At 42.9% G+C, this 14,747-nt stretch overlaps 1 protein-coding gene across 4 annotated transcripts in view; it reads left to right on the top strand.

Annotated features, from left to right (window-relative positions):
- Nucleotides 1-7,023, top strand: part of LOC134624403 (protein NLRC3-like) — a 55,582-nt gene extending 48,559 nt beyond the window's left edge. For 2 of the 4 annotated variants that reach the window (XM_063469386.1, XM_063469387.1), the window contains exons 10-12: nucleotides 2,975-3,148; nucleotides 4,133-4,179; nucleotides 4,328-7,021. In XM_063469386.1, coding sequence (XP_063325456.1) covers nucleotides 2,975-3,148; nucleotides 4,133-4,179; nucleotides 4,328-4,866 — 760 coding nt within the window. In that variant the 3' untranslated portion in view covers nucleotides 4,867-7,021. Of the gene's footprint in view, nucleotides 1-2,974; nucleotides 3,149-4,132; nucleotides 4,180-4,327 lie in introns of all 4 variants that reach the window. The other 2 variants (XM_063469388.1, XM_063469389.1) reach the window with 2 other exon arrangements.
- The last annotated feature ends 7,724 nt before the right edge of the window (nucleotides 7,024-14,747 follow it).

The raw sequence follows: 14,747 nt of genomic DNA, 5'->3' as shown, positions 1-14,747 counted from the left end.
ATAGTACTGCAGTATGAGAAGTGCAACATTCAGTGTGCAGAAACAAATCAGGTGCTTTCTAACAGCAGTATTCCCTTTAACACAGTAGCAGTTCAAATATTTCTGTCAATCTGAGCTGAAACATGAATCTGATCTAATATCAAAGTTCTTTGCCTCTGCCAGGACGTCAACATTTGATCTATTTTTTTACAAAGTTCCCCTCAGAGTCCAGAGCCACCAACATAACATTATAACAGGCACCTTTGATCAGCAGCAAGTGAACATTTATAAATGTGTGTTTTCAGAACAGGAACCAGCAGAACTATTGTTCTGTTATCAGGTAGCAGCACAAACGCTCATCAGCTCATTTACTGTGCAGGACTTTGAGTGTGTGAAGTGTGTGTTTGTGCTGGATTTCCTTTGGAGAATCTCAGTCAGAAACAAGACAAAGAAAAACACTTTCAATAGTCCAGGTTGAGTTGACAACATGAACTGCATTTATCTTCCTCTGACTTGAGATGTTCTTCCTCCTCTGCACCGAGCCAGCTGCTAAGACTCACAAGCTCACTGACATTTTCTGATGATAAAGAAACTCTCTTCTTCTGTACAATATGAGCAGCAACAGAGAACAAGCTCTCACAGGTACAGATGTTGCAGCTGTGGCCAAGTACATGTGCTGCATGTTTGGAGCAGCACTCTAATGGACAGGCCTGTGTACTGATGTTGGGCTCTGCTCTGTATCCACCACACTGTTCTCAGCTGAGTCTTCCTCCTGTTCACACTCTGATGAAGCACCAATAGGGCAACTTTTTCTCTGGTGGCTCGGATGTTGTTGCTTCCACAGGTTTCCCTCCAACAACCCTCTGTTCCTTCAGTAAGTTCAGTAAGATCTGGGTAAACACTTGAGCTCCTTGAATCTGGCTCCAGTGCAGCAGCAGTTTTCACATATACAATGTTGGCATTTTGCTTGTGTGTCTCCAGGTCTGTTCTGAATGTAGACTTGAATTTGACCACGTAGGCGGAGTCATCATCTGAGCTCTCCATCACCTGAGAGAGACGACAAAACACAGAATCACAGAGCATGAAACCAACGTTTCTCCTCCCAGAAGTTCAGTCACAGACCTGCAACAGAAACAAGAATCAAAGATTCAAATGACGCAGAGCATTCATGTCCTTATATACACAAACATGTCCTCTACATATTCATGCTGTATTTACACACACATGCAGAGGCTGTTTGTCTCTCACACACAGACAGGACACTGAGAAATACATCATGTTAAATATACCTGCAGGGTTCCAACTGTGCATTTTGTGCCTGTTAGCTGTGATTGCCATGGCAACCTTGGTGTTGTGTGCGATGCAGGGACGTGTTCAAAGGCAGACGTCTGGCAGCAGCATCATATTTGATGCACTGTCTGTACTGAGTGTGCTGACTTTATTTCAAATGTCCCACTGCTGTGCAACATGAATCACATGTTAGCACGTTTCTGTAACTCCCAGGTAACCATGGTTACCCAGCAACGTCCAGTAGTCTCCAGAGAGACCAACAGCAGGTTCATGTTGTAACGCGGTGGCTTTCGTAGCCTCTCCTTTTTCTACAGCTCATGTGTTCTTCTTGTGATGGTGCGTCTTGAGGCTCATGCATGCCGTCATTTGTTGATCCTAAGAACGTTCCTCAGACCGACTTCTTCAACAACACTAATCAGCCTGCAGTTTGTAGCTACTCACTTCACTGTGGCGTTTGTTAGCTTGTCTTTCTTTGGTTTATCTAGACTCCTCCCACCAGCTGAATCTATGTAGTCTGCCCAAGCCTCCCACCTCTGTTTGTTTGGGTGGTTTATTTGCTGCCATCAACAGCGTGTAATGCATTTAAGTGATACTTCAGACTTGAAGTACTCTGGTGATAAAAAAAAAACTCAACTTTGCTTCCAGATAACTTTAGTTGTATCAACACTGCCTCCTGGAACAGTTTAAAATGAACATGTCAAAGATCTGTACCTGTCTCCATGTTTCTGTCCCCGCCCCTTTCTTTCTGTCCTGGGTCATGTGAGCGCTGCAGTAGTATTAGGCCCACCCTCAATGCTCTCATTGGCTGAGACGCATAATGACGCCCATTTCAAGCCAGCACTGACCAACATCCCTCCTGTGACCCATGGCTTTATATACAGAGCCAGTGAGCACTTTCACAATAATCATCATTTTAAAAACTGTGATTAAAATAATTGCTGATGTTAATCAATTAACGAGTTAACGAGATAATAACAGGTTAAGTTGCCCTAATAATTAGACTTTGGTGACAAACTGATGTGATCTCCATGTTTCCTTTGTTGGACTGTGGGCGAGTGTCAGAACTGAATGTACTGAGTAACATGTAGAGTTTAAATACATGTCAGTTCCAGTTTTAGAGCTCTAAAGTGCAGCTATCATGTTAGGAATATGTTAGGAATAGACAGAAACACTGAGGTCAAATCTTTATTTTACCACTCGCTGCATTCTTGATGTTCATGAATTCAGCAGGTTCATGATTGTCTGCAGCATTAATCTCATATTTCCATCTAAAGTGTTGAATTTGACTGTTTGATGTTCTTTATGATCTCTGGCACCAGTTCATCTGTAGGCTGAGCTCAGTCCATCCATTTAGTGAAATGATGTTTAAAGGTCTCCTTGTTCTGTGAGCGTGCACAGATCCTGAAGCAGAAAGCCTGGGTTAACAGAGAAATGATCATCACTGTGATGATGCTCATCATCTCTGACTGGGATTTGAGGTTTTGTCAAAGCAGCAAAGAAAGCCTGGCTGTGTTGGACTGGGTGTGGAAGCAGCTCCCAGTTTGAGTTCAGGAGACAGACTCCCTCTCTACTTTGAAGATCAGCTTCCAACTTTACTTTTGATAAAGCTTATAGTTTGAGCTGGATCAGGTGACCCTGAACCATCCCTTAGTTATGCTGCCATAGAGATGGATAACAGACAGATTGTTGTTTTGTGTGTCTGCAGCCTGTCAGGCTGTCGGATCACAGAGGAAGGCTGTACTTCTCTGGCATCAGCTCTGAGCTCCAACCCCTCCCATCTGAGAGAGCTGGACCTGAGCTACAATCATCCAGGAGACTCAGGAATGAAGCTGCTGTCGGCTGGACTGAAGGATCCAGGCTGGAGACTGGACACTCTCAGGTATGGAGAGAATGTCTGATAGAGGAGGAAGAGCTGGAAACATTTCCTGTGTCCTTCACTCACTTCCTGTTTGTTTCCTGCAGATGAGACATGAACAATCACACATGCAGGAATATTTTCAGGGACAGACACACTAGTCTAGCTGGATAGTACATGGATATTTATGCAGGGGTCTCCAAGGAGTCTGTTTGCAGGAACATTTACGTCACAGGTGTACCTGAGATAGATGCCAGTGTACCTAATAAAGTGTCAGCTAACATTTGGAAATGGAAGCTTAAATAATGGAAACTCTACATTCACAGCTGAATTCACAATAAATTTGTTCTCAAGTGCACATTTTTCTGTTATTGTTCTCAAACAACAGAATGAGAATGAAATATTGATTCTAACAGGGCCCATAAACAGCATTAGCTTATCAGAGTTTCCATCATGGTCACACAAATCCTTAGCAGAGCAAAGTGGCCTACTTAGCAATAGCTGCTCAAGTTGTAGAAAGCAAGGAAATATGGCATCTTGTTGTTTGTCTTTAAATCTCTGAATGGATTAGCTCCATCTTATCTCTAACAAAAATAATCCAAGTCGAGCCCTCAGGTCTGCAGATAAGCAGCTTCTGACCAGAACTAGACGTAAGAACAGAGGTGAGCTTTATCGATCGCTGCAGCCAAACTCTGGAACAGTCGCCTTCACATCAGGTCGTCACCAACACTCGACATTTTTAAAACCCGGTTGGAAACACATTTGTACTCTGTAGCTTTCAATTCTGACGAGTCTTTATAGTAATTACTGTGTATGTTTCCTATTTTATCTCTACTCTGTGCAGCACTTTGGCTCAAACTGTTTTTAAATGTGCTGATAAATAAATGTAGATTTCTTTGAATAAAACAGTGGAGCCGAGCTTTGAGCTCAGTGTGTAACAGTGTGTGTGTGAGAGCCATGTAATGTCCATGTGTGCATGCTGACTGCTCTGACCCCTCCTCCTTTCAGGGCGGAGCCTGCTGGAGTCCGATGGTTGAGACCAGGTCTGAGGAAGTGTAAGTGTGTTTTTAATGGGATTCATGAAAACAAAGCAGCACACATTCAACCATCTTCATCATGTCAGGAGTCATCATCAAAGTGTCAATCAATGAACAGATGATGGATCAATAACTGCAGCTGGATTGTGTTTGTTCTCTCCATCAGATTCCTGTCAACTCACAATCGACACAAACACAGTGAACACAAACCTCCAACTGTCTGACAACAACAGGAAGGTGACACATGTGGAGGAGGTTCAGTCATATCCTGATCATCCAGACAGATTTGATGTTTGTCCTCAGCTGCTGTGTAGAAATGGTCTGACTGGTCGCTGTTACTGGGAGGTCGAGTGGAGAGGAGACGTTTATATATCAGTGAGTTACAGAAGCATCAGAAGGAAAGGAGACAGTAAAGACTGTGTGTTTGGACGCAATGATCAGTCCTGGAGTCTGGAGTGCTCTGATGATGGTTACTGTGCTATCCACAATAACAGCTACACACCCATCTCCTCCTCCTCCTCCTCCTCCTCCTCTGTCTCTAACAGAGCAGCAGTGTATGTGGACTGTCCTGCTGGCACTCTGTCCTTCTACAGAGTCTCCTCTGACACTCTGATCCACCTCCACACCTTCAACACCACATTCACTCAAACTCTTTATCCTGGGTTTAGTCTCTGGTCTCCTGGTGCCTCAGTGTCCCTGTGCTGAGTGTAAAGAGTGTCTCCTGTTAGAGAAACACTCTGACTGTTGAACAGTTCAGTCTGTACATGTCTGTCTCTTTCACTCACAAACACGTTTTCAGATTCATGGATTCAATCAGTTGATGTTTGAAACTCTTCTAAATGATTCCTTGTAAACTTCTTCCTCTTCAGTCACAAACAAACAGGAAGTGATGTCACATGTGTTCCTGTCCACACAGCAGAATGAGTCTATTGCTGACAGTGATGTACAAACAGAGTGAGCATTTCTGAGGCCCAAAATAAACTGAGTAGTTCACTGAATGAACACTGTGAGCTCAGTTCCTTCATCATTAGTATGGATTATATATGTATATGTATCATATTAGTATCATATATATCAGGTGCTGCTGGTTTCAGTCATTGTGCAAATGTGCTGTTTGTAAGGTTGTAAAGCTGCAGTCAGCTGAGACTGAAGAAGTCACCTGATCAGTGAGCAAACGTGAAAACGTCCAGATGGACAGAATCAACCTTTTGGGATCAGCCAGCAATGCAGCATCATTGTTGTTCAGGTTCAGAGGTTTGCAGGAATGAACTGATGACCAGAAACAGCTGCAGAGTCCAATAAAATACCAGCTGGAGTTCAGCTGCATTTGAAGAAGTCAAAGAAAAGTAAGGATGGCAAAGGGCGATGTTTTCTTCCAAAGAACTGAAAACATGGTCGACGCCTCATTAGAAGAATCATCTGGACATTTGTGAGGAACTCTAACCAAGAAAGCAACACAAGAAAGCAACGTCACACAGATCCAACAGACAGTTTCCATGACTGCAAGTGTTCAGTGTAAAAATGCTACATTGCATTATTGCATCCTCTCACCACAGGAGGCGCTGTTGGCACCACTGATTGCTGATCAGCTGTTCTCTGATGATCTGATTGATCCTGTGAATAACGGGACTCACTGAACTCTGTGACACAGTGAAGATTACAGAGTTTAACATCTGACTGACGTCACACAGACAGAAGGATGAACCAGTGAGGCACAGAACACAGTTACTGGAGATACTGGATCAGCTCCATGTGAACCTCTGATGGAGAAGCTGCTGACCCAGAGAAACATCAGGACATGACAGGCAGCTGCACTGATCTAACAACATGAGCTGATCTATGTTAGAGGATCTATGACAGCAGCTGAAAGTCCAACACTGGATACCAGCTGAGCCTGTGCTGAGTGTTACAGGAAAAGAAACACTGACACTGGGAGACACAGTGATGCTGACTGGGGCACAGAGCTGAATGATGCAGCAATAACACAGAGAGACACACAACCACTCACAGTTAACCTGACCCCACTAACTGCATGTGTTTGGACTGTGGGAGGAAGCCGGAGTACCGGAGAGGACGCACACAAACACGGGAGAACATGAAGCACTGAAACAAAGATGGTGGATTTGACCTCAGGATCAGGCGCGTCATTTCCAGGGGGGTTACGGGGGTCATGACCCCCCAATAATCAGATCCAGCCAATATAATTTCATCATTCCAGTTTATAAAATTATGAATTATCTTGATTTTATTTGATCTTTTCATTTATTATTAGCAAAATATTTCCATGTTTAATCATCTAGTAATGTAACCCCGCCTCCTTCGCTGCATACTTGGTATTACCCAACCAGCTTTCTCTACCAAACCTTCACTGTTTGCTGTGTGTTTGTTAGCGCAGTCGCTGGTGCCAGAGACTGCCAGTGACTTCAGTCTGAGGGTTTGAAGTTTCCATGTCTGTGTGATGTGTGGTGTGAAGGCTGCTGGTTAAACTGGGACTCACTGTTTAAAGCACTGAGTGCTCATAGAGAGATGCTCCATGAGTCCCAGTACAGACTACAAACATGGTGGAAACTTAGCTTTGATATCCACACACTCTGCACGTCTGTGAGTAACTGTGATGAAGATGTGCAGAGATCTGTGTACAAACAGGAGAAAGACTGTAAAGACTCTGTGCTTCTAACAGCCTCTGTTAACATATGTGAGGCTGTTTGTTGTTGTTGCCATGGAGCTTTTCACTGTTTGGGTCAGCAGGTCATGTGATCAGGTTTGTTCTGCTGGACGATGGTTCAGTGTCAGGGTTTGTTTGCCTTCATCAATAAATATCTAAATAAATCAAAGACTCCATGTTTGTTCTTTCATCATGTGACCTCTGCTCATCCATCTCTGTGTGTATCAGGATACATTTAGTTCATAATACACAGAAAAATCAGAGTTATTACCTGTAATAAATGTGAAAGATTCCTGCAGTGATAACCAGGCAGGACTGAAACACATCACAGCTGTCACCACGGTAACAGCACCGCCCATCCACAGGTGAGGGGCGGAGCAAAAAGAGGGACTTTCACCATTTTATACTAAAAACACTCAACTAATGTTTCTAATATGAAACAAATAAGCCCACATTAATGTGAGCATTTATTAAATAATAATAATAATGATTTCCTCCTGATCTCATTTCCATAGCAGAGAAAACTGTGGTGTATATTGAGGTGGAGGGTGTGGTCTATGGCTCAGGTGTAGAGTGAGGGTGGGGTGCACCACAGCAGCATGCTGGGACTGCTGAGGGTGGAGGAGGGAGTGATGATGACATCAGAGCTGCAGCAGTCAGCAGCACAGAGACCAGTGAACACACAGTCTGTTCATCTTTGCATAGATACAATATATAGCACAATATTGAATGACAGAGACGCTGTGTGAGCTTCCACAGATACACTGACGTCAGCATCCAGAGTCCTCCTGCTGCTCCCCCCTCAGAGCCCCGTGATCAGCACCAACACATTCAGTTAGATGACAGAGTCCAGCTGCAGCTAGAATCAGCTCTGTGAACAACAGCACAGCGTCAGTGTTTCACACTCAGTGAAAGGAGGAAACAGCAGAAGAACACCATGTGTGCTACGTTTCCCAGGACACACTACAAACTGCACAAATACAGCACGTGGAAGGACCTGGAGCTGCATTTAAAGAGAAAAGACAGCGTGATGTCCTGTATGGACAGGTGGAAGGAACCAAGTCCTCAGCTGAAACACTCGTGTTTGTCCACAGACAGGAAACACAGCAGGAAACAAAGAAGCTCATGGATAACACACTTCCTGTCAGTCACAATGAGGCTGGAGCCAAACACAGAAAGGTGTTTTTGTCCAGATGAGCCCAGAGAAGAAACACGAGTGTTCACAGACATCAGAAGCTCAGAGAGGTGAAACATGAGGTTGGAGTCCTCGTCAGCATCCAGAAGAGCTGCTGTGAAACCCTGAGTACTCATGACAGACTCTGATGGCACAAACACATCATGATTCAAACATGAAGACAAACATGGAGCTCCTGATCCTCCTGCATGAGAACAAGCTGACATGAGCGCTGTGTCTGAGAGTGTCTCCCTGTCACAGTGACAAGAACACAGCTGCTGCTCACAGTCATTAAACTGACCTGAGGTCAGCTGCTAGGACGTCTCTGTGCTCCTTACATATGAACCATGTGACCTCACATCAGTGCTGTGGATGACTGTAGTCATAGAAGAGTAGAGCTGTAGCAGGTGGTGTGAGGAGGAGGAGGAGGTGGTGTATTCTAGTTAACGCAGTACTGAAACACTCCAGCAGAGGGCGCTGTTAAGTCCTTATTGTAACACAGTTACTGTGTGCAGTTATACTTCATACATAATCTGCACTTATTTCCATCAGACATGCTGTCAGTAAATGATTGGTTTCTATTGATTCTACTTCCTGTTGACTAGTTTGATGACAGTGAAACAATCACAGCTGATTGTGTGATGATGTCACTGTTACATTCAGTGTGTGTGACATCATGTTAGTGCAGCTGATAACAGCCTGGTTCTGTTAGAAACACATGAACGTGTCCATAGATCAGTGTGTGTTTAACATGAGAGCTTCAGCCCTGCTGATGTGTTCAATAAAGACATGCAGGAAAACTGATGAGACTCTGAAATAACTCTTTATATTTATAATGTAACTCTGCATCAAAAGAACAACAAAGGATCCCAGACAGCTTTATGTGAACAAAGACCATGTTTCTGTGTTTCTAACAGTTTGACATTATTAGGAAACAGACTGCAGTGAACAGGATTTATAAAGAGCTTATATATAAAGATATGACAGCTGTTTGTTGATCACTTGGACCTGATCAGTCCAGCTGTTTACTTGAAATATGTTCATTTACCTGTGACGTTATATTTATGTTCTTGTCTCTGTTGAAAAACACATTTTAATGTCCCTCAGATTTTTCTCCCAGATGAATAAATATAAAAATGACACAAACTGACTGCAGCTACTTTTTGTCCTTTCTGTCAGAAACCTTCATGTGACTCATGAGAGACACGTTTCAGCTGTTTGTGACAGATCAGAGGCCAACAAGTCATTTATAACACTTTCCATCATTGTTTAGCACAAACACATGTTGACACAGCAGCGGGGCCGCAGTGAGAGTCAGAGCCAGGAGATAAAAACTCCTGTTTGACCACAGCCTCACTTTGTTCCTGCAAACACTTCCTGTTGTTGACTGGGTGGAGTCAGGAAGCCAGCGAGGCCCTGCAGGACTGAGACTGCAGACTGGGACGTGCTCTGTGATGAAGATCAACAGCATCACTGACTGTTTCTGTGAGGACACCATCATCCCAGCAGGGCTGTTTCCCAACAACAAGCCTGGACCATCAGAGACCTGAAGCTGCTGCTGAATGAAAGAAGAGGATCTTCAGGTCTGGAACAAGGACGAGCTGAGAGTGTTAATAACGTTACTAATGTTCAGCTACACTTTACTAGGTCACATCTGTGACACACGTCACTTAAATAAAGAAGGAAATATTGGCTCTGTTTTATCTGCTGGGCCCAAAAGTGACTCCCCGTATTTAAACTGCTATGAATAACTTGTTGGTCTATAATATGTGAAACATGTGTCAAATGTCTCCATCATGAAAGATATCAGGTCATCTTGAGCCACAAAAACATTCCTATCATGAGGTAGAAGCTGGAATCAGTTTGTTGCAGAGGGACGTTTATATATCCCATATTTATCCAGTTAAAGTCACATTGAAATTCAAAAATGTCTTTTCAAGAGTCGTCTGTCCAAGAGGAGCAGAAACAAATATAACAACAGTTATTTAAGCTGTTTTAAAGGCCACAAAGGAGCAGATTGGTTATAATGCAGCTGCTTCAGAGGAATAAAGATGAAACACTGTTTTTATTTCATGTGTAACACCTTTCAATCATGTGTTGACTAAAGTCTATTGACCAGTATAAGTAAAGACATCACACACACACACATGGAAACACTGAAACCTGTTTTTGGTGCAGCAGCGGTCCCAGCTGCTCGCCTTTATCTAGACTGGGTCGGCTGCTTATCTCAATATAATCAATGTTTAAAGTTCTCAGTGTTTCTGTGTTGCTTCGTATAGGATCTCCCAGCATCATCACTGTGCTGTCCAATCATTGTGTGCTAGGTTACCCTTATAGTGCGATGTGTGTTTGCACAAAGAGAAGCATGTGTGTCAAATATAAGCACAGAACAGAAAAAGCTGCCAGTTTCTTCTATTTAGAGTCAAGTTAGTGTTTTGTGTCTTTGTTTGAGGCCTAATGTCAAGCAGAGGTGTGTGTAACTGCACTGCTCTGTTATATGTGTGAAATGTGTGCTTCAGCATCATCTTCGTCACTGCTGATTCCTTTGTGTCATCATGTGTTGAGAAGAGAGAACAGTTATAACGGAGGAGCAACAGGAAGCCCTGAAATCTGCATCAACAAGGAAGTGTTGGCTCACCAGTGATCCCAGCAGAGCCACTGGTTTGGCTCCAGTTGTTCTAGATTCAATGATGTTGTTCCTACAGATACATGTTAGCATCTTTATTGCAGTAAAGTCTTGTAATGTGAAGCTAGAAACAAGGCAGGAAACAGCTCCATGATCTGATCTTAATGATGTTGTTTTTATTTCTGTCTTTCAGAACTGGATTGAAACTATCAAAGGTCTAAAAACAGCCTCAACCCTCCCAAAGACAAACTTTACACACGTCATCTTTCAGCTACAATCTTTGTTGCAGGGATCTTCTGCCAAACAAGGCTGAGAGAAGATTTCTTACAGCTGTCATGTTGATGCTGTTTCAATCTTTGGGCAAACACACTCATATATTAGGGCTGATATCAGGGCTGCACAAGTTCTTTGTGATCATGAATAATAGAAGTGTGCCTGTTGAAGATCATGTTTCTACATGATTATATGTCCTGTTATTGTTCTGTATTATATTCAGCTTTCAGCATCCTTTCCCAGCCCCTGTTACACCATCCATACAAAGCCAATCTGACTGTGAGCCAATGTGTTTGATAGTTTGTGTTGGATCAATAGATTTGACAGACTTGGTTCTCATCCAGAGGGAAACAGTCCAAATTCAGATCTAATGAAATGATGGAGGCTGTTTCCTACCACGGTGCTAATGTGTGACTAACAAGGCTCATGGTCTCCAGCAGACAAGCGCCTGGAATGAGGTGAGCTGAGTGTTGCTTTGGTGGGTCTGTGCCCACGTCATGCATCAGGATTCATATTGGCAATAGTTCATATCTCTGTTCTTTAGCCTTCATCACAAAGCTGTGAAGGAAAAACAAACATCTAACAGGATTTGATGGATGCAAAGTCCACTGAGCTCTTTGTCATTTACAAACTTGTCCAACCAACAAGAGCACAGATGAAAAACACAGTGACACTTAAAGGATTTTGCCATATATGAGCATAGATTACTTTCATATAGATTTGCAATGCAGGCTTTTGGTGAGCCGCTGGGTTGTGTCTAATAATCATCTCAGCATTTTACAATAGAATAGCTCTTTATTAGCTCTTCATTTATTGTTATTGGACATGAAACAAGGAAGCTGTGTTTCTCATTGGATGTTAGTTTCATGTTCATCAGGATCATTTTCTAAAGAGCTGATATTTAGACCATTTACTGCACTGGCTGCACATTCTGTCTACATTTCTCTGTATGTGCTGTGTTTGTCTTTCATATTTCTCCATATTGACACAAACAGTGAACAGCAGTAGATCTACTCTTCATCTGTTTTAGGCCCAGTGAAAGATCTGAAGCAGAAATGGTGTCATTAGGAGAAGAAGAACGGCGAGGAGGCAGCAGCTCTTAAAGATGAAACACAGCAACTTAGCCCTGAGCTCAGAGAGCTTCACATGAAAAAGCTCCTCAAGCAGATCATGTCAGAGGTTTGTCATCAACAGGAGGAACTGTTCATATCATAGAATGAAGGATGCTGTCAGCTGGATGAAGAAGGTTATTTAATGGCAAACGTTCACATTGAAGTCAAATTGTTGTGGTGTTGAACAGATTCATGGACTGATTGTCTCCAGAATGTTAGAAGAGCTTCAATGAATCATTAGAAACAACTTACAGCTGCACAGTTGTGTCAAACACATCTTTGTGTCATTTTTGTGTTTCTACATGTGACACACGTCTAAAACATGCACACAATTTGAACACAAACAGGGATCATTTGTTCCCACAGCCAGATGCTGAGAGCCATTTCCTTGTAGTCCTGTGTCTATATATATGTAGCATTAGATGTTATTGGAATGATTGTCAGCTTTGATAGTTTCATGTATGTTTAGCTGGACGGCTGTTTGATCCTCCACATGTTTAAAGGTGTCCAGTCCTGAGACACTGGGGGTGGAAACAGCTGTGATGTCATTGGACTGTCACAAAGACAGAAGTGCATGAAGTGAGCAGCCAAGGAGCCGCTGATGTTTTGGATTCAACAGCATTTGAAAGGTTGACACAGACACATTTGCACATAGAAAGCTGAATTTGTCATATGCCACAGTGAACTCACTGTTCAGTGTTTTTCAGGAAGCTTCTTAACTGCCTCTGCTGCCAAACAAGCAGCTGATGTCCTTGAGAAGAAGCTGAAGAAGTCTTCAACAACAAATACAGGAAGTGGACTTTCAAATACTAGATTCACTTTAGACTCACACAAGAAATGACTCAACTAGCTGTGTTTGATTGACTCCTTTGACTCTATGAAAGCTCAGTGTGTGTCTGTACACAGACTGTTGTGTTGGACTATTATTCAGTTGTTTTCAAATGTCTGCATCTCAGTGTAGATGAGGCTGGGGGTCATGGGAGGCCACCATAGCAGTCTCTTCAACATCATGACATCATCATAAATGCTGCTGGACTGTCTGATGGGCTGACGGTGAAAAAGCCGTCGGGAAGGAAACAGAAGACATTTCAGAGGCTGCAGCAGATTTCTTTGATTTGGGGCCTTTTTCAGCTTTATTGGACAGAGCAGTGAAGATAAGTGACAGCAAAGCAGAGGGAGAGAGAAAGGGGGCGTGGTCAGAATCAAAGCCAGGCCAGCTGCTCTCCACCTCGTGGCACATGGTCACCTGCTCATCCTAGTGAGCTCCACCAGCAGCCCTTTCACACAGTTTACACTGTCAAACACTGTGTGTGGACCTCAGCTAACAATAGGCTCCATTTAAGTCTGGACTACATGCTTTTATATTGAGGCAGATTTTTACCTGTTTTTATTCCATCAGCAGCTCAACATCATGAGCAGCTTTGACATAAAGACATCAAACTCAAGCTGACTTTAAACTGGATCTACTTTTAATACAGGGGCTCAAAAACAACAACATCTTTATTATATATCAGGACAGAAAGTCATCTCAAATGGAAAACAGCTTTATTTGGAATAACCAGCACTATCAACTGGTTTGGGATCTCCACCAGTTTCATGTCTTTCCAGCTTCTCCAACAAAGTTCCTGTAAAATCAGCATCTTTATTGGTTTGATAGTGATTGATTATTCAGTCCCAATCTGCTGTCATCTAAAGAACAAAATGATGTTTCTATGAGTCAAAAAGCTCCACATGTTGTTCACAAAGAAAACAAAGATTAGGAACTTAAACACAAAGTGTTTGGAGCCAAAATGTTCCCAAGCTGCTCTTTTTGAAATGGCAGAGGTACAGTGGTGTCTAACAGCACACTGTGGAAGGCAAACATGTTCTTGTTGGATGAAACTTCATGAATCCTTTGTAGATTTGAGCTTTTGGAGCCTTTCTTTTCTCTTCAGGTGTACAGAGGCTGAGGAGGCAGGTGAAGCAGGTGGAGCTGTTGTAATGCTGGCAGAGGGTGTGTCTTAGTAACTCTGTGAGGTAGAACTGGATCCAACATTGTGGATGTGTTGATGTTGGAGCCATTAAGATTCTCTGCACACTGTAGGATTTCCCTGTGATTCACTGCGGGGGCATTTTGGAGTCTGTCAATGAAACTCTTCATATTTGTGTTTGACACCAGTTTATAGAAACAGACAAATGTGTCATGCTTTTGTTCGGCCTCCACAAATATACACATTTGTTCATTGGTTGGACTTTTTGGAAGGAGACACATTGAAAACCATGTTAATAAGATGTTTCCTGTGGATCCGACACAGAGAGTGGACTTCAGACAGAAAGCGTGGAAGAGATTTTAGAGGCCGTGTGTGGCAACAGGAAGTTTCTGTATGTTTGCTGATCTTCCATGTGGAAAACAACACGTGATGTTTGTGAAGTTCTACAATGATCATTGTTCTGACAGCATTTTGAGTGGGAACAGTTCAAACTGGGAGTAGTGGGAGTTATTTACTGATTGAAACAAGCTGAATGTTTCTGTGCACGATGAAGATCAGCAGCTCAGCTGATCAATGAATTGACATCTATCAGTCATTTCATGAGATGAAGTCATCAGCAGACATTTGTTCTAACTGTGTGATAAATGTCAGAACGTCAGGGCTCTGCTTTAGTCACTACTTGATGATCATTGGCTCATTGTTGAATCACGTGGCCCAGTCTGACCTCTGACCCTTTGCTGCAGGTCTTCTGTGTTATCTCCACTTT

This window comes from Pelmatolapia mariae, linkage group LG3_W (assembly GCF_036321145.2).
Source record: "Pelmatolapia mariae isolate MD_Pm_ZW linkage group LG3_W, Pm_UMD_F_2, whole genome shotgun sequence".
NCBI lineage: Eukaryota > Metazoa > Chordata > Actinopteri > Cichliformes > Cichlidae > Pelmatolapia > Pelmatolapia mariae.
The sequence above is the reverse complement of the archived record's forward strand: the minus strand, read 5'-3'. Positions and strand labels throughout refer to the sequence as shown.